At 44.3% G+C, this 19,834-nt stretch overlaps 1 protein-coding gene across 7 annotated transcripts in view; it reads right to left on the reverse strand.

The window, feature by feature from the left end:
- Positions 1–19,834, reverse strand: part of DZIP1 (DAZ interacting zinc finger protein 1) — a 55,335-nt gene that overhangs the window by 9,839 nt on the left and 25,662 nt on the right. For 4 of the 7 annotated variants that reach the window (XM_082700692.1, XM_082700691.1, XM_082700690.1 and 1 more), the window contains 9 exons: positions 17,852–17,992; positions 17,326–17,374; positions 16,083–16,139; positions 13,678–13,734; positions 8,594–8,653; positions 3,323–3,465; positions 2,714–2,876; positions 2,097–2,223; positions 1,446–1,499 (listed from right to left, as the gene is read on the reverse strand). In XM_082700692.1, coding sequence (XP_082556818.1) covers positions 1,446–1,499; positions 2,097–2,223; positions 2,714–2,876; positions 3,323–3,465; positions 8,594–8,653; positions 13,678–13,734; positions 16,083–16,139; positions 17,326–17,374; positions 17,852–17,992 — 851 coding nt within the window. The remainder of the gene's footprint in view (positions 1–1,445; positions 1,500–2,096; positions 2,224–2,713; positions 2,877–3,322; positions 3,466–8,593; positions 8,654–13,677; positions 13,735–16,082; positions 16,140–17,325; positions 17,375–17,851; positions 17,993–19,834) is intronic. The other 3 variants (XM_082700694.1, XM_082700693.1, XM_082700695.1) reach the window with 2 other exon arrangements.

Below are 19,834 nucleotides of genomic sequence, written 5' to 3' on the forward strand. Positions count from 1 at the left end.
TTTTATAGACTCAAACCCACTTGTTTCATCACATGAATTAGCACCCCATTTTAAAGTGGGGGGATGGGCTAGTAGGGGGTGGGCATTAAGGAGGGCACTTGTTGCAATGAGCACCGGGTGTTGCAGGAGGTCACGAATCACTGGATTCTGCTCCTGAAACCAGTATTGCACTGTATGGTAACCAACTAGAACTTAAATAAAAAATTTAAAAATTTTTTAAATAAGGAAATTGTCTATGCATAATGTACATATGGCCGACAATAGTAGGTACACTTGGAAATTGCTGGGTGAATGTTTTTTTAGCCACAATTAAAAAAGAAAAATTAAAGGTATTTAAAAAAATAAAGTGAGATGTTCATAGCAGTGTTCATTCATTCAAGAATATTCTTTGATCACTTAAATTTTTCCAGACAATGTTCAGTCATACTATGTTCCATGAAATAAAGTTCCTATGAGATTTTTGTACCTGAAAAATGCTTTTGAAAGGTCAATCATCTTATTGTCTCCATTATAGTCTATTTATACCGTCCTTATTATCTATATAATTTATTTTGTCTCTATTATATATACACAATGCCTCAAGAAGAGATATTTATAGCAGTAATACCTCCAGAAAAAGTCGATGATGAAATTCAGTTATGATAAGATTAGTTTTACTTATAATTAATAACAATAATGTACCTATAATTTATTAAGTCCCCACTAAGTGTCAAGCCCTGAGGTCAAGCTCTTTTCTTTTCTTTTTTTCTTTGTAAAATATAAATCTTCTAATTTTTATCTATTTTACTTTTTTTTTTAAGTAGGCTCCGTACCTAATGTGGGACTTCAACTCATGACCTTGCAAAAGACTTGTGTGTTCCACTGACTGACCCAGCCAGGCACCCCTAAATCCTTTTCATATATCCTTTATTTATAGATCTGTGTTGTGAAAAAGGCAGCATCGCCCCATTGAACAGATAAGAAAACAGGCCTAAACAGGTAAGCAAGTGAATCAGTGGTACAAGTTCATGAGTGATGGATCTAGGATCCTTAGTATCCTAAAAGGGCCCAGGAGAGTAAGGTCTAGAGCCATTCTTGATGTCTGCAAGAACACCACAATATCATCTGATTATACTCTCAAGGATCCAGCCACTAAAAGATGACATCATTCTTTGAATTCATCGTGCTTATTGAAAATCATATTGACACAGAGAGGGGAACAGTGGAAATGACTGGGGGTGGCCCCACTGCTTAGTGGGGGCCACAGGGTGATAAGGGCTATTGACTTACAGAGAATCTGATGAAGACACAAAGACATGTCACAAAGGAATAATGAATGGTGACAAATGAACTGCCATGTTTAATAGGGTTTTAGTTAATCACAGAGCACATACCAATTTACAACAAAACGAATGTTCAGGGGAAAGAGCTTTTTAAATGCCCTCTCCCCACTCCCAAGTACTCACGTAATAGTTGAAGACTTTCTGGGAAGATTATCTTCTATGATATTTTTCTTAATTCTAAAACACAAAAGAAAACGATTTCTAAATGGCAGAAGCAAATAATGTAATTTTCAATATAAATTTCTATGGAATGGGTAATTTTCCTTTTGAACATTTGTTAAAGAGAATAAGCTACAAGAAATGGGCTGGTACCAAGGACAGGCAGGTAGGTACTGTATGCGTGGCGCTCTGCTGGGGCAGACGTTACTGTGGGTAGAATGTCTGCGTGGCCCTACAATCCACGTGTTGAAGTCCTAACCCCCCAGGGACACTCTCTGAAGGTTGGGCCTTTGGGAGGTAACTATGTTTATTAAAGGTCATGAGGCTGGGGCCCTCAAAAGGATTAGTGTCTTTTTAAGAAGAGAAGAGGGATTAGACCTCTCTCTCTCCCTGTCACAGGGGGACACAGTGAGAGGGTGGGCCATCTACCGGCCTAGAAGCAAGCTGTCACCACAACCTCACCATACGTCATGCTGATTTCAGACGTCCAAACTCTGAAAGCGTGAAAAAACAGCTTTCTGTTGTTCAATCCACCCGGTCCATGAAATTTTGTTAGCAGCCCAAGCTGACAGGGATAAACATGAGTACAAACATTTTAGGGTCAAAAATACTCACTTTGGGACAGATGTCCTATCAGTAAAAACAGGTCTTTGCCTTATCAGCTGTCTGCTTCTGGGAGGAAGCTGCACGGCCTTGGGTATCTCTCCATTGGAAAGGGTATCCACTTGAGGAACGTACTTATCTGGAACGGTACCATCATTCATGAATCTCCATTGCCTTCGCGATCCGTGAGTGAAGAGCACAGGAAAATACTACAATACCATCTATGCTGGCTCTTGATACCAAAAAGCTCTTGGCTTTAGAGTCCACATGACAGGCTTTTTTTTTTTTTTTTTTTTTTAAGATTTATTTATTTTAGAGAGAGAGAGAGAGAGAGAGAGAGAGCAGAGGAAGGGACAGAGGAAGTGAGAACATCCAAGCAGACTCTTGCTGGGCATGGAGCCCGATGTGGGAGCCGAAACCAAGAGTCAGATGCTCAACTCAGTGAGCCACCCAGGCGCCCCACCCTTTTTTAGTATTGAAATTAAATCCAAGACTCAACCTATAACGGTCCAAACAGTACGAGACTTGCCAATGAAGTTCCAAAGTCCGCAAACTGTTTAAAATTATAAAAGGCAACAGGACTTCTTTCCTATGTGCAGAAATGACATGGTGGCCAGTGACGGGCTTACCTGAGGTCAGTAAGGTTCTCTCCTCAATTTTACAGCTGACCTCATGTTCAAGGAAGTCTCGAATCTGCTGAATGTTGGGTATGTGTCTCTCTCGCTCGTGTCTTGCTGATTCCACGGTTCTTAGCACCCTGCTGAAGTGATCGCTTGGAATTCCGCGTATATCCTGAGGCAATACAATGTTAAGCTGATTAGCCTGGGACATTCTCCATCTCATGAGCGTTTGTCAGCATCAACGGTGCCAACCTTGTCCTCACTGCTGCATCCGAGGGAGGGGATGCCCCGACATAGAACACAGCATTCTGGCCTCAAGAGGAGCTCCCAGGGCAGTGGGACATAGAGGGGGTGTGTATGAGTGCACGGGACTGGTTAGTGGTACCAGGCGGTGAGCGCCAGGACCGAATGCACAGAGAGGGGTGTGGGGTATGTGTATGTGTGTGTGTGTGTGAGAGAGAGAGAGACCGTCTAACCAATAATGCAAGCTGGGCTGTCAGGACAGAATGAGTGCACAAGAACAGAACAGACATGCCTTCTTCTCTTCTCTGATCCTCTGCTATTGAGAAAACAAAATACAACACAACCAGCGAACGTTCCCAAAATGAATGAGCTTACCGCATTAATCCCCAAGGTTTCCAGCTTCTCTAGCAAACTCTGCTCCAAGACGTTCCTTATTTCCTTGGTGAGGGAGGGGTTACTCTTCAAAGCTTTCCTTAGGTGGACCTTGCTTTGATTTAATTTCTGTTCGTTCTCCCTTCCTGAAATAAGGTTTACAAAGTGTGTTAAAATTTTAAATACATAAAAGCTCTAAGTAGAAAATGGCAAAACACCGCTTTTAAAAATAGCAAGCAAGCATTTTGTAATGTGATAAGGTTTTTGGATTGTTTAATCATTTATATGGTGCTGAAGTATCGCAACTTTTAACAGTATCTTAAGTTGGCCTCAAAACATCGTCTTTAAAGACCCTTTCTTGGGCACCTGGGTGGCTCAGTCATTAGGCATCGGACTTCAGCCCTGAGTCAAGAGATTGGGGGTTGCTGGGATCCAGCTTGCATCAGGCTCCCTGCTGGGCGGGAAGCCTGCTTCTCCCTCTCCCACTCCCCAACTTGTGTTCCCTCTCTCGCTGTCAAATAACTTACATAAATAAAATCTTAAAAAAAAATACTCTTTCTGGACCCCTTAACTGCATCATTATTAGATGAATAATGTAAGAGAAAGGTCTCTGCAGAAGCACAGTAGAAAAAAGGAGTTCTTTGGACATTCAATGGTCCATCCTGAAATTATTTTACTACTTTCTGAAGAATTCATCTTGCCTAAATCATTAGAATTTATGTATCATTTTTGAGGAAGCCTGATTTCTATTAAGTAATGAAGTTTTGATTTAATAAGTTCAGTAGAACTTATTAATTTGATATTTTGAAATTGATATATTTGAAATCGAGAATTTGAAATTGATACAAAATTTCAATTTTAGTATATGTGCTGCCGAAGGGAGCACATGATACAAAATTTCAAAGTGTGAAATGATCCCTCCCAAAATATGTACCAAGAAAAAGAGGATAAAGAGAGTGTTAGGAAAAGTATATTCTGTTTAAAACAAACCATCATTAAAAGCATAGGAAAAAATAAATGGCCAGATTCTTCTAACTTTTCCTTCCCTGTTCCTCTTTCATTCCCCCACTAGAACGGGTGGCGTTCAAGAGCATTTGGGGAAGGGGAGTGACTACATGACCCTGGATGGAGTCCTATGTCCAAGCAGAGGGAGGGCTTGATGGAAGAGGCTCCTTCCTGGGTTGTTCTGACCCTTTGTGAAGGTGCAAAGCCACGGCTGGGAGAACACGATGACACTGCTGTCATTTGGAGTCTTTCCCTGAACAGGAGCGTTTCACCCCCACAAGGGTGGTGCCTAGTGCCTGTGCCGAGCTGGTCTGGGGCTGCAGGGGCCCAGTCTCACCCACCCCGCGAGATGGGAGTTGGAGGGACCCACGAAGTTCAGACTGACAGAAGATCCACAACAAAATGCCGCAATGTCTCAGACTTTCTCTAAACTCTCTAAAATTCCAGCAGTAAAGAATAGTTCTGTTCATGAATCCACACTTTTGCTGAGGGCAAAAGTAGTTCAATGAACTGCGTGTACATTAGGTAAGAGGAAAAAATCCTGCATGTTAATGCTGTTCTATAATTTAGAACTGTGGTTTGAGAAACCGAAATTACAAAATTTTGTAAGATTATGCATTAGTAAAAAAAAAGTAATCCTGAATTTTTCATTCTCAGCATTCATGCTGCTTTCTCACCGATGTTTTCCAATATTCTGGAGCCACCTTAGAGAAAATGCTTCTGCTCCTGGTGGCTCAGCTGGCCAGGCATCTGGCTGCTGATTTTTGGCTCAAGTCATGATCTCAGGGTCATGGGATGGATTGAATCTCCGCTCAGTGCAGTCTGCTTGTTCCACTCCCTCGTGCTCCTCCCCCCCTCACCCCTGCCCCACTCACACTCTTTCTCTCTTTCAAATAAATAAAAAAAAAAAAAAAAAAAAAAAAAAAAAAAGCACTTCTGCCTTGGGAACAATACAGCAAAATCCGGAGGGCTTAGCTGCAGCCGTGGCCGTGTTGCAGACTTTGGTGACTGGCTGGCATGAAGTGTAGAAAACCATCTAGGGTGAGCAGCGAGAAGAGGTACCAAGAGATTGCCCAGGAGTCATCGTGCTACCACAGGAAGAGACACAACTCCCGCCCTGTTCACACAAAGGGAATTTTCGGGCCAGTCCCCAGGATATAAAAAGAACTACACAGAAGCACAGCCAGCGAGACTCCAGGCTCTGTCTGCTCCCCAGGACCCAGGTCAAGAGAACTGAATTTGTTTGCCGACTGGGTTGGGTTCACCCTCAGCCCTGATGATAATAAGCTCCTTCTGGTGACTGAGTTTCCCAAAATGACTGCAAATTAAACATTTCCCCTATTCTCAAATTTGCATTATATGTTGATGCTTGCTTTGGATTCGTTTATGGATAATGAGAAAACTCTTGGTAGGAAGGACTCTCACGAGGCTGGGGCTGGTCAGGGGGAACCAAGAGAAAGAATGTAGAATGGACAGGAAAAAAAAATGAAGTTTTTAACGTAAAGGTGGAATTCATTGCTGGAAAGCCAATCACAACGGAAGATTTGAATCAAAGCACGTCCTGCTCACCAAGATCAGTAAGACAACGCTTTCCCAGGCAGGTGGTCCAACATACAGCAGCCCACACAAGTGATCATTTCTAGCAGACATACAATGTACCAGTTTTGTAAATAGTTACAGCACAAACCAAAGAGTGAAAAACAAACACCAAAAAACAATTTCTGAGTCAGAAGGGACATCAAAATCTAGCAATCAGTCTTCTCATTTTTCACGTGAGAATGAGAAAACCAGAGCGGTAAAGACACTGCTCCAACCCCCGCCCCCCCTCCCCACAAGTCCTGGACCAGCCTGCCTCTGTCCCCTTTGTTCTGTGCGGTAAACTGTGGAAAGCTGGAAACCTGGGCTTGAGTTCCAGCCCTGTCACTAATTAAGCTCAACAACTTGGAGCACGCTCCCCATCCCCCTGTGTTTTGAGTTCCTGAACAATGAAATGGCTTCTGAGACCCCTGCTGGCCCACATTCTAACATCCTATAGAACTGCAAGATCAAATACGCCTCTCCAGGATTGTCAGAAGTGTTAAGGATGCAGAAATGGTCATGCACGCTTCTGGGTAACAGCCCCCGTGCTGTGCACGCCATTGCCAAAATCCAGCTGTACAGGCATCGTCTGCAAAATGTTAGCCCAGCCGAGGAACTTTCTGATGGCAATTTACGTGCTAGCGGCTGGCTGACTCCACAGAGCTCCTGAAGGACTCGTGGGGTCACTGGCTTCTGTAACAGCCTGCTGGGGACTCAGGCTGGTCTGGCTTCAGCTCTTGTCTCTGTCCCACTAGAGCTGTGTCTAAACACGTGGAGGGCGGCAAAGGTTATTTTCTTTCCCAGTCTGGTGCCCTGCATGTGGCAACAACAAATGAGGGTGTTTGCTGGCAGTGATCCCAAACTCACACCTTATGTGGACTGGGGAGAAGAATTCTACAACGCAGCCAGAAGGATGTCGGGGGTCTAAGTGGGGGCCCCGACGGGTGACAGTGGACTAAGTGAGGATGGTCTCTAGGAATCTAACAGACTTGTTTTTTTGGTTTTTTGTTTTTTTTTTTTAAATGAGTGTGAACTTGAGACTCTGTATACCTTCCTGGCGCATTTCATGGATTCTGCTGAAAATAAGATATTTGGTGTTCCAGACATCAATAAATAACATGTAGGAGGGAAAAAGCATATTACTTGAAAGCGAATGGAAAATAAACATTGCACAGATACAATGGACGTGCCTGAGTCACGTCTCAATTTGTAGCCCTGTTAAAAATAATTTGGGAAGGGGCGCCTGGGTGGCTCAGTGGGTTAAAGCCTCTGCCTTTGGCTCAGGTCATGATCTCAGGGTCCTGGGATTGAGCCCCACATCGGGCTCTCTGCTCAGCAGGGAGCCTGCTTCCTCCTCTCTCTCTGCCTGCCTCTCTGTCTACTTGTGATCTCTGTCAAATAAATAAATAAAATCTTTTAAAAAATATAATAATTTGGGAAGGGATGCCTGGGTGGCTCAGTTAGTCAAGCATCTGCCTTCGGCTCACATCATGATTCCAGGGTCCTGGGATCGAGTCCCACATCGGGCTCCCTGCTCAGCGGGGAGCCTGCTTCTCCCTCTGCCTGCTGCTCTCCCTGTTTGTGCTCTCTCTCTGACAAATAAATAAATAAAATCTTAAAAAAATAATTTGAAAAAAGTCGTCTAGAGAACACAGAACTTATAACAAATATTAAGAATTTACAAATTGGATTGTGTCGTTTTTAATTCTCTTCCTAACACAAAGGGTAAAACCTGAGTTCATACAAATATTAACAATTTGCTTTCTCCTAAAGAGATAATATAGGGTGTCAATCCTTATTATTGTTAAGGAGAAAATGATGGTAAACAGATTCAAGTATAATTGTTTCAGGATCTACAAGTCTGGCATCAGGAAATACTCTAAATAATGTGCAATGATTTTCACAAACTTCAAAGATTAATTGACAGGAAATAATTTTGAGAGCTGCTGAATAAAATGAATAAGCCACAATGACTTTAATTATCTCCCCAAACCTTGAACTGTTCCCAAATTTCACCATAAAGACAGGGGTCCCTAGGGTGGCTTAGTCAGTTAAGCCTCTGACTCTTGATTTGAGTTCAGGTCATGATCTCAGGGTGGTGGGACCAAGCCCCTGCATCAGGCTCTGCACTGGGCATGGAGCCTGCTTAAGATTCTCTCTCCCTCTCCCCCCATCGACCATGTGTGCACTTGCTCTCTATAATAAATATATCTTTTTTTTTTTTTAAAGACATTCTGCCTACAAATATTCTACATTGGGAGCTTAAACATGCTTTTCTTGCTATTAAAATAACATGGAAACGGGCAGCTCACCCTCTCATTTCACAGATTCAGGGTGTGAGAAAGAACTCCTATGCTAGGATTATTTTTGTCTCATCTGGTGCACAACGCATATGTGTTGACTTGCCCTCTGACTAGAAAATATCTGCATTGACATAAAGACTTCGGTTTTTTCCCCCAAGTTCCCTAACACAGGAAGGTCTTAGTCACATGCTAAGAATACAGTAAAGCAGGGGAAAATATAACAGCATATTAAAGGAATAAGATAGTAGAAGACTACGGATGGATTGAAAACCTAAATATCTTCCCTAATTGGTGTGACAAAACCACTGGATCATCAATTTCAAGATTTGGGTTTTAGCATCTCAATAGAATCTATGCAGGTAGAAACCCTGAGTGAGCTCTTGGTTACCTTTTTCTTCCTCTGAAAGCTCTTCTATGGTTTCCAGTATGTGCGATGAGAATGCCTGCTCTATTAACAAGGAAAAATAAGAATAGTACAAACAGGACAAACAGCAAAGTAAAATTAGTTTCCTTTCAAACAATTTTGAAAGATACAGTTTCATGGTATTTTAATCATGCCTAAAACAGCAGAATTTGCCGGGAAGAAATATGGAGGCAGTCAGTTAAAGCTGGTCCCTTTTTCATGGTATCTGCTCTTTCTGTGCATATTCCATTAAGTCACACCCCCCCACCCCAGGGAAATTACATTTTCAGATAATTACATCATTTCTCACTCAGCAACTTTTAAGACACAAGGTCACAACTGCAAAAGGTCTTCTTCACTTACCCCCCCCCCACAATACTTTCCTTAGAAAATATTTTGATGAGGTGGCTAAAGAGGAAATTAATTAAACTATTTCAATTCCCAAAGATTAAAAACATGATGAAATGCCAAGGCCCTGGGATCCCCACTTCTCGCTAGCCCCTAAGGTCTTCAGGTGGGAGGACCAGGATGGTGAGAGAACAGGTCAACCCAGGGTCAGCAGCAAGATGAGGACCCCCTTCTTAGACACGTCTGTGTCCCCAAACCATGCTTCACACCTCCTTCTGCTCCCAGAAAGCCACCAGGGCAAGGCTGTGGACAGATGACACGTGAACAGGGGCTGTTCGCAAACCCACCCCAGAACAGTGCCCTGCAGGGGTGGGGGTGGGGGCGTAAGGTCTCTCAGTGACTTCCCAGGTAACATGACTGAGGCTCAAGGAAACCCATGGGCAGCATGGATAAAGCCAAGCCCCATCCCATGAAGAGAGGGGAAGTTCCTTTTGGGGAAGGTCAAGTTTGGGGGGTCAGGAAATCAGGCTTTGAACACTGGGATAAAATGCAACCGGAAGTCTAGCCAGCAAGCGCATGTTTCACTCACCTTCGGCTTGGAAAGTGCCACAGGGCACCTCCCCAGGGAGCTCTCCCCCTGCGCCTACAAGGTGAAGGCCATTTCACTCCACACCAGACCCCAGAGTGGGCAACCAGCGAACGCCCACCAGCTTGTCGGGCACAGATCTACGTGCTTTGCAAGTATTAGCTTAGACTTAATACCTCCTACTTGGAAGTCTAAGCTTTTAATTTGCCAAAGCGTATTTCTGATACTCTGTTTTAGGCATCTACAAACACACACACACACACACACACGTATACACAAATAAATAAATATATACTATATTTAAGTACACGTAAAGAGGCTCTTCTAGCTTGTTAGCGACCTAGTCAATCTATCTAACACAGAGTGGGAGAAAAGCGTTTTACACTGCTTTCCAGTGAATGTTTGGAGCACGGCTTATTAGAAAATAACCCCACTCAATTTTGAAACATGAACATGATCTCACAAAGAAGCATTTAATTCTATCCATGCACAACTGCTGAACATCAAAAATGTGCTTTCAAGTGTGTTATTCAGCATCGAGATTTTAAAGTTATATAGGTAATAATAAAAAAAACCCTGTAGCTATGTGTGGTAATGAATGTTAACTAGATCCTGTGGTGATCATTTCACGATATATATAAATATGGAATCATTGTGCTACACACCTGAGTTAATGTTATAGGTCAATTTTATCTCAATAAAAAACTTAAACAATTAAAAAGTCAAGTTATGCAAAGAGCCTACTTACTTGTCTGAACTGCTAAAAATAGAGATTTTAGGAAGATAGCTGATTTCAGTTTTTTAAAAGTCACATGATTTATATTTTATTGCCCTTTACGGAAATGACAAAAATAAAGTTATGAGGAAAAGCTCTATAAAATCTCCCAGAACAATCATATGCATCTTTGTTATCATTATAAGGACAGTCCTAGGACTTACTTGAGTGGAGACAAAGCTTCAAAATTGTGACCTTTGGTGCTGTCAGGCAGAAGGTGGGGTTCTGAGGGGTGGGGAACCTGGGCTTCTACTATACAGGCTAAGGAAATGAGAGCCACCAGACCCCAGCTCTAACCCAGCAGACTGACATCCAGTGTGGAGTGAAGGGCCTGCCGTTCTCATGCTTTCTAAGCCACGGGCCCAGCCTCCAAATGACCCAGCTCTTGTCTTACGTTGAGATATCCAGGCTGAGCTGACATACTCGAAGACCTGAGTCTCTCTCCTCTGAACTCTCCAGAGGCTTCCAGAAAAATCCTTATGTCAGTCTCCTGCCATTACCTCTAGAAGATGAACTCCCAGGTCTCTACCAGCCCTCCCTGGCATGGGCTGGCTGTGCTGGACTTTGTCAGCCCGACCCCCGAAGCTAACACTGGCTGACGTGTTCGCTCACTGGCTCCGGTTCCAAAGCGCTGCTTCATCTGACCTTACCACAGCCCGCTGAAGCAGCCATTCCTGTTCTCCCCATTCGGTAGGCAGGGAAACCCAGACCTATGGCTTCATGAGTCACCTGTGAATCCAGACTGCTTGCCTCCCTTCACAGTTCAGGCCCTTGGCCACGAAACCGTACTGCCTTCCTACTGGCTGTTTCTGGGTTTGTCTTCTGGACTTCTCTAAATGGCATTGTCTCGTGAGCTCATGGCAGTCTTGATCCTTCCCTCGCCCTTGCCCGAATCACCTGCACCTACACCTTTCCAACAGTTCCACAGAACAACTGGTATGTCTTCCCCCTCTTGTCTCAAAACCTCCACCCCAATTCCTAGGTGAAGAGTCTCACAGAGACCCCCTCCTTGATCCCCAGCTGGCCTGTCTGGTTCAGTTCTTGGAGTACACTCTGGTGGGGCTGAGCTTCCCCAAGCTCCGGCTCTCCAGCCTGGCCATGCCCAGCCTCTCAGCGGCTCCATCCTGCCCAAGGACGGCCCGAGCGTCTGGAGGCTGGCACCCAGGGCTCACTGCGAACAGTCTCAACCAGCCACGCTTCCCTCAGATCTCTTCTGCATACCCTATGCTCAGCCAAATAATTCATCTGCACCACTTGTTCCCTTCTAGTGCTTTCCTCTGACCTTTGGCTTCTATTTTTTGCTTTGTCTCAGTGGAAAGGAGCAGCCTACACCCTTGAGCCCTCCGTGGGGCAGCCCACATCTGGAAATGGATGGCTCTATCCAGGACAAGTCTGAAGAGCCCATGCCAGCTTTCCAGCTCCCAATGAGATCTGCAGAGGCCCCCACCACAGTGGGTCTGGGCTCCATGTCCCCTTCTAGCCACTCCGGCCTCTCTCACAGGGGTTGTCCAAGAACACTGCCCAACAGACCTCCCGCCTGCAAATCTCCGCCTCAGAGCCAGTTTCCCCAGGGAACCCAACCGAAGACAGTGAGCAATCATGACATTTTTCATCATAAAGAGCTTCATCGAGCTCTAGAAGGAACAACAGGAAAGACTGAGAGGTAATTGGGTAAAATAATATTGCACAATACAGACTAAGGCTCCCTGCCCCCTGTCCCCCTGCCCCCACCCCCTACAGCTGGGGTCACTGCCATGGCTGTTGGGGGGAGCAGGTCAGCGGGCCCCGTACAAGCCTCCTCCTTCCTCCTGCCCATTGAGATGCTCACAAATCAGCTCAGATCCCGATCCAAAGGCATCAGGCCTCATGCCAGGTCTGGCTGGCATTTATAACTAGCATTTTAATCCCAGCAGATGCCAGCAAGGGGGCATGGCTGTTCATGAAGCCCAGCTCCAATCAGGACAAAGTCCATAAGGAACACAGTGCTTTGAAACTGACGGATTTGTCAGGACTCTTGGATCAACTCCAGACGGCGAAACGTACCTACTATAGGAGTTCTTTTCCGGGTGCCACAAATAGGAAGCAAAGAAAATGTAGTCTTCTTATATTGTCACACAAAAGGCTAATGATAACAAAGTAGCAAGAAACAGAAAAAGAAACTCTAACACACTGAAGTACAGAGAAGTGACCAGCAATGTGTTAGAAAACTCAACTCTGAAAAAGAAGGCAAGAGAGAGGTTTTTGACCCGACATAAAGAATACGACTAGGGAGTACTTGCCAGGGGACTTTTTCTTGCCTATTCAGTATTAAAGCAAATTTACATCGGTCCCACACATATTTTACCTCTGTTGCTGGTTCAGAAGGAGGACACCTGCATGTTCTAAAGACCTATAAATAGTAACACCCAGTAAGTGGGGAGTTTAGGCATTACATAGTGTGAACACACGCTTAGGGGGTATTGACCTAAGTGAAAATGACCTCAGGAGAAAAAGTAAGGGGCACCTTCATGAGGCTGTTCAGTGAACAAAATGGATGGGTACAGAAGGCCATGCTAATGTGAAAAATATTTCTGAACACACAGAGTCCGACTTGACGGACCACCATCGATTTAAGTCTAACTCAAAGGCTAAAGAGCAAAATGGAATGAAGTAATCATTTACATTCCAGAAGCATTTATAGGTAAGACAGAGGAAGCTTGGTCCCCCTCCCATCTGTAGGCAAACAATGGACTAAAAACATACTTACAAAAACTGCCTTAACACTATAGTGCCTTAACACTATAAAAGTAAAATATGGCGACTGATATTCACCTATTGGCTAGATCACGTGATTAACAATGATCACCCTCGCACCCTGGTCCAGGAACTGATTCCTGGCAGCGGTTTCCTCCTGAGGCTCCCAATTTTCCCTTTGGTTTCCGTCACATGTCTTTTCTAGATTTTTCCAACCAATCACTGAAACTGTTTGTTTAAAAAAGGTGACTTGCTGCCGCACTGAAAGTTATAAAAACAGTCAGGTATGCCCTGTGGCATGTGCTGGTTGGCTGGTCTAGTAGAAAATCACCTTCTTGCCCAACACCTATCACTCTCCACCCAAAATCATACACAATCAAAGTACCACTCAACATTAAAATCTCTGCTTGTAAGTCTAGCAACACACATTTTTTACTTTATGACTTTGGTAGGTATCTACAGTTTATGATAAAAAGACATATGAAGACAGCGGTATTATTAGCTTCTCCGCATTCACTAAAACGTCTTCTGTTTTGCATAGTTACCCCACAGAAGCACTTGTGGTTAATCAGTTCTCTGACTCAGGGCAGAAACTGCACATAAAATGCTGAGACTTGGCTGACTTACCGTGGGCCATTGTAAGACCTGATTTAGCATCCACAGTCTGTACGGCCGAGGCACTCACTGAAACAGCAGAAAGAGAAAAAGCTCACAGCCTTCCGTAACGAAAACATGAGCATCTCAACTTCATGATGATCGAGTCCTCCTCAAATTAGTCAAGCTACATACAGATCATAAGGGACAAATGTTTCAAATGACAATCACCAGCTAACCTAACACTCTTTGCTTTATTAAAATATAATTTGCTCCTTTAAAATATATAATTCAATATAAAATAGACAACTTTAAGAATACAATTAGTATAATAAGAGTGGTGCAACCATAACCACTACCTAATTTTAGAACATTGTCATCACACGCGCTAAAATCACCCATTAGCCGTGACTCCCCACGTCTGCCCCCGCAGTGGACCCTGGCAACCACCAATCTACTTTCTGTCTCTATGGATTTGCCTATTCTGGACATTTCATACAGAATGGACTCATACTTTGTGGTCCTTTGTGACTGGCTTCTTCCACTTAACATCACGTTTTCAAAGTTCATCCACGACAGCCTTAGCATGCAGTTTTACTAATTTTTTAAGATTTGATTTGTTTGTGAAAGAGAGAGAGAGTGAGCACACACAGGGGAGCTGCAGGCAGGGGGAGAAGGAGGCTCCCCGCTGAGTAGGGAGCCTGATGCGGGGCTCGATCCCAGGACCCTGGGGTCATGACCTGATCCGAAGGCAGACGCTTAACCGTCTGAGCCACCCAGGCGTCCCCAGTATGCAGTTTTATGGCCAAAGAACATTCTACTGTATGATCAGACCACATTTTATACATCCACCCATTAGCTGATGGAAATGTAGGTTGCATCCACTTTTTGGATGTTATGAACACTCATGTCATGGTTCCTCTCCAGACCATGTATTTATTAGTTTTCTCTTTCACTAGCTTGTTACAATAAATCTTTAATTCTACTCCTACTCTGAAAACTACTGGCCACAAACCTCAGCTTCCTCCATAGGCATACATTTTTGTCTTTACGATGATCACCGGCAAAGGTGTGCATAGGTTGTAGCTATTCTGGAAATGTAAGACCCTCAAAGCCATTTGCAACTTACATCATCTAGATCGAGGTTTGCAAAAGTATAACCCATAGGACATATTAGCCCACCACTTGTCTTTGTAAATAAAGTTTTATTGGAACCCAATATTGTTCCAATATTGTGCCGAGTCTAATTAAGGTATGAACAAGAGCAATTTAATGTCTTTTAACCTTCCCATCCTTCTGTGAAATGTATTTTTATCCATAAGATATAAGCCCAGCTTCTACTATTCCTTCAGACCTACTCTTGGGATTAAACTTCCCTTCCCTCCTCACAACTTTTAACCTCTTCAGGGGTCCAGAAACAACATCAAGAGGCCTCCAGAAGTCTTGGTGGGTCAGTCGGTAAAGCATCTGGCTCTTGATTTCGGTTTGGGTCATGATGTCAGGGTTCTGGGATAGCCTGTGAGGTGGGCTCCTCCCTCAGCAGGGAGTCTGCTTGAGAATTCTCTGTCCTTATCCTTCTCCCCATCCCCCTGTTTTCCCTCATAAACAAATCTTAAAAAAGAAAAAAAAAAAAAAAAAGGTCTCCAGAAGCACTTGAGAAGACTGAGTAGTTAAAACCATTAGCATTTTCCAGTCAATTGTTCCAAATTCCCAAATCTGCTCACCAATGCCCTTTCATCACTGCAGTTCTGGGCCGATATGAATGGTCCTGTCACTCAGGGCCCAGCCCCAACCTGGACCCTCCCCCGGTACCTCAGATGCCCATCCACACACACGTCCTCTCCTGCCCAGGACCGTCTGCTCCCTAGTTTCCTCCACCCTTCCACTTTCCTGAATGGAATAATAAAATAATAAAAATATCTCAACTATTTAACTATTATTAGGGAAACAACCTTTCCATTTCGACACTGTCCAGATGATGTCCTTGTGGATTACAGCCAAATCCTGACAGCTCCAAGAGACAGACGTGCTGAGTCCACCTCAGGTGAGCGGCTGACAGAACATTGGGTCAAAGCCTGCAACCCCGAGTCTCAGTGATGCTGAAATGTGGCGGCCACCACAAGGTCACGTCGTCACACAGCGCCGCGCCTTGGGAAACCCAGTACAAACTGAAGCAATGCCAAAGAATTTATAGTTGTCCCTTGATTAGGTGAACTGAGACATAATAAGTATGGCTAACCAAAATCACCACAAAGCCACAAGGATATTTACAGTGTTGGGTTTTTAGATCTAGGTCAAAGCCTGGAATCAAAATAGATCATCATGTAATCTCCAAACACACTGGTTTTTGAAGGCAAGGCTCTAAAAATAATAAGTTGTCTATTGGGCTAGCACTTCAAAAGTATCTTTAGAATCCTGAGCCTTTTATAGAAACTTACTAGGTACAGCTGGAGCAGTTGGCTTCGATTCGAAAGTTTGCCAGATTACAGGATTCCCTGAAATTAAAAAAAAAAAAAAAAAAGAAAAAGAAAAAGTTAATGACCCAAATCATAAGCTATGGGTTATATTTTGTCAGCACTTATCCTAATCTTTTCCCCCCAGAAAAAAAACAAGCAAAATTTACCAACATATGGTGACTCACCCAACTGAGTAAAGATGTTTAACATAAATCCTTATAAAACTTTTTCCTAAAATTATTATCACTCAAGTATTCATGCTGAGTAATTACACAGCTTTTGCTCACTACCTGAACTCAAAATTTCGAAGAGAAGTTACAGGGAACCTCAGCCCTTCCCAAACCTTTATCTCAAAACAAGGACCCAAGTATGTGGGTCGTTGAACTCCCTCAGGGGCCCCCTAGAGACAAGGAGGAGATCCAGCTCACACAGCCATTACCAAGCCCCTGTCAGTGCCCCCTCAAGTAGACAAGGATCCTTTAATGACCTGAGATGAGCAGGAGTGTTGGCTCCTGCTCTGAAAGGGGGTTATCTGAGAGGGGTCCAGGCAAAGGCGAGCTGTGGGCATTACTGGGAGACCCTGCATGCACTTCCTTCCAGGTGCAGCCTCCCTTCTAGACTCGCTCCTGAGGGAGAGGAGACGGGTGGCCATTGCCCCCACAGACAGTAGGCTGGATGTGCCCCCTCTATGCTTAGAACAAACTTTTATCCCCCAACTGCCTCAGCTGACAAGCCAACAACCAGGCCCTACAGTACTTTGGAGTAACTGAGGCCAGGGTCGTTCACAATGGCGCATCCCCGCGAGTGCTCAAATGAGCCTTTTATACATGTTCCCCCATTTCATCCTCATACAAAGCCTGTAATATGGTTACTCTGAGTGCTCCAACCCCACAGCTGAGGAAACGGAGGCGGGCACTCACAGGGCTTCACTGAGCCCCGTGTGTCTCCAGACCTGGTGCTTTTAGCAGTCACTCCCCCGCCATCACTCATCAGTCCAGAGATACGGTTACTAAGCATGGATTCTGTGCCTAACAATATTCTGATAAAACCTAGGTGAGACCATTCAGTAACAGTCAAGTATTTAAAAATTCAACTCTCTGGATCAAGGTGACAGATCTCTCAAATTAAAATCACCACTGGAATGCCATGTTGGTGCCCCCAGGGGCCCCACATTCTACTGAGGGAGGCTACCTTACCTCCAACACTGGGATCCTGGTCCACTTACCTTTGGGCTCACTGATGCTGTTTAATGGTTTACTGGTAAACTCTTTAATCTGCAAAGAAAAACTGTTTTGTTTTTTTTGTTTGTTTTTGTTTTTTAGTGATACAAGTTTGAAACCAGATGGGGACATACCGATTTCGGGCAGATACTGTATTTAAGTAAATCAACCTTTTCAGGAAGTCCTCCAAAGACAGAGGACAGATGGATTTTAAAGATTCAAAGGCAAAAACTGTATAAAAGTAGCCTTTGGATTGGGCTGCTTCTCAAAGTAATCTCAAAAAGAAATTTTTCTCTACCTTCAAGTTTATTCTAAATTGTAACTGAACAAATTTTTGCTCTTCACAGTTAAAAAAAAAATACCTTGAAAAAATTATCTTATTGGATTTACTTTTACAAACAACCACAGGGAAGAAAATATTCTACCTCTTTTACCTTATCCAACTTACAAATGTTCTAAAATAAAACAGAATGTTCTTTGATAAATTGCACTGCTTGAAGAAAAACAGTGCCAATATGGAGCCAAAAATACCTGTTGTCTCTGTGTGATAATCAGTTCGTTCTGTTCCTGGAGTCTCTGCCCTAGCTCTTCTATCCTTTTCTTGTAGAAAACATTACTTGCATTGAGATCGTCTATCATGGAGGTCCGAAGTTTCTCTATATGTGACAAGAGCTGGAAAAAAAAAAAAAACAATGAAGGCGTCCATCTGCAAACCGCATGCGCAATGTCTCCATCCCGCCATCTGTACACACACAGCCCGTGTTCTTTGCTGGCCTCAGATTATCTGTGCACTTCAAGTGACCGCATACATTTTTGGTAACCGTGTACCAAAGCCTCAGCTTTACAAGGGCTTCACTTGTGCTCCCGGGGAGCTCGTGACCCAAGACACAGCGCTGAGAAGGTGAACGACTGCGTGCACTCGAGCACAGCACAGGACACACCGCCAGGATGAGCACTGTTCCAGCATCGGGGCGCTCCCACTGAGGGGCCATAACCCCACACCATCCTGCCCCTCAGGTGCGCAGAGAGCCCACCTTCCTTACTTGTAAGTCCAGTGACTAAGCACAACCTCAATAAATCCTTGCTGAGAAAAAGAAGGTGGAAGAAGGGAGAAGGGATGGGGAGGGGTGCAGAGAACAGAAAGATCCAGATGCATAGACAGATCCGTCCTCAGAGACTTCGTGTCGGAAAAGATCCTAGACTGCACGTAGGAAAAAAAATTCAAGAACGATTTGTTTTCAGTGATTTAGGCAAAGATTCTTAGAACAATTTCAGGAGTCACTTACACAGAGGGGGAAAACCCGGGTCACTGGAGCTAAGCACAGTCCCCGCCTGGAAGAGCCTGGAAGTGGAAGTGACGTGCGGACCCAGCAGGGCGGGTGGTGAGGTACCTCAGTAGGCAGAGTAGAGAGCGCGGGCGAGCCAGCCCCGCCCGACCTGCTCGGTTCTTCCCAACAAAGCCTCATCAAGCACTTCATCCTGTTGTGTCCACACCACAACCTTACGGATCCATGTTCTGACTCCACAGTACAGAAGGGGGGACTCGGGTCCAGACAGCGTAAAGCAGATGGTCCGAACTCAGACGGCTGGAGGGGAGGAGCCCAGACTGGAACTTTCCAGTCCGGCTTCAAAAATTACTGCTCTCAAATTTAATGACTAAGGCATGGAACATCTTAGTAAACAGGACTTGCAAACAACCAAGAAGCCCCCCAGGCCTTAAGAAATAAGTCGTCAAAGGGGCTCCTGGGTAGCTCAGTTTGCCTTCGACTCGGGGTGTGATCCCTGGGTCCTGGGATCGAGTCCCACATCGGGCTCCCTGGTCAGTGGGGAGTCTGCCTCTCCCTCTCCCTCTGCCTGCCTCTCTGGGCTGGTGCGCTCGCTCTCACTCTCTCTCCCAAATAAATGAATAAAATCTTAAAAAAATTTAAAATTAAAATAAAAAGAACCTTTCATAACCTAGAAGATGTCAAGAATCTCCCCCAGGAGAACATTGTTAAGAACCCTCTCTACATTTTTACAGACCATGGGAAGAGGGCCCTAAAGCAGTTTGAAAAAACACTGAGCTAGAAAACAGAAGGAAAAGCCTGTGAAAATGTCCAGGGCTTAGGGTGGAGGTTTAGGACTGACAAGTCAGTCCAGACCCTCCAGAGGAGAGGGACACAGAAAACACTAAGGGAGAGCAACCTTTTGGTACTGGACTCAAGAATTGACAGAAATCACAGAAAGGAGTTTGCAGAAAGAGGAATGTGATAGTCTAAGCACAGGATAGCCAGAAATTATTTCTGAGAGTTTGTGGCCCTCGAGCCCATTTCTTGTGACCTCCTGTCCTTTCAAGTCCCTGCTCTTTCTCTCTGCCAGAGCACAGGACTCTGCCCTCTCCCTCTGTTACGTGAGCACCCGACAGCCTCCCAGCCTCTCTGGAGTCTTCTGTCAGGTCAAAAGGGCATCCCATCATTTATCTGTGACTCCCTTTGAACTCCTACCAATATTATTTAAAAAAAAAAAAAAAAAAAA

This window comes from Mustela nivalis, assembly GCF_964662115.1.
Source record: "Mustela nivalis genome assembly, chromosome: 15".
Lineage (NCBI taxonomy): Eukaryota > Metazoa > Chordata > Mammalia > Carnivora > Mustelidae > Mustela > Mustela nivalis.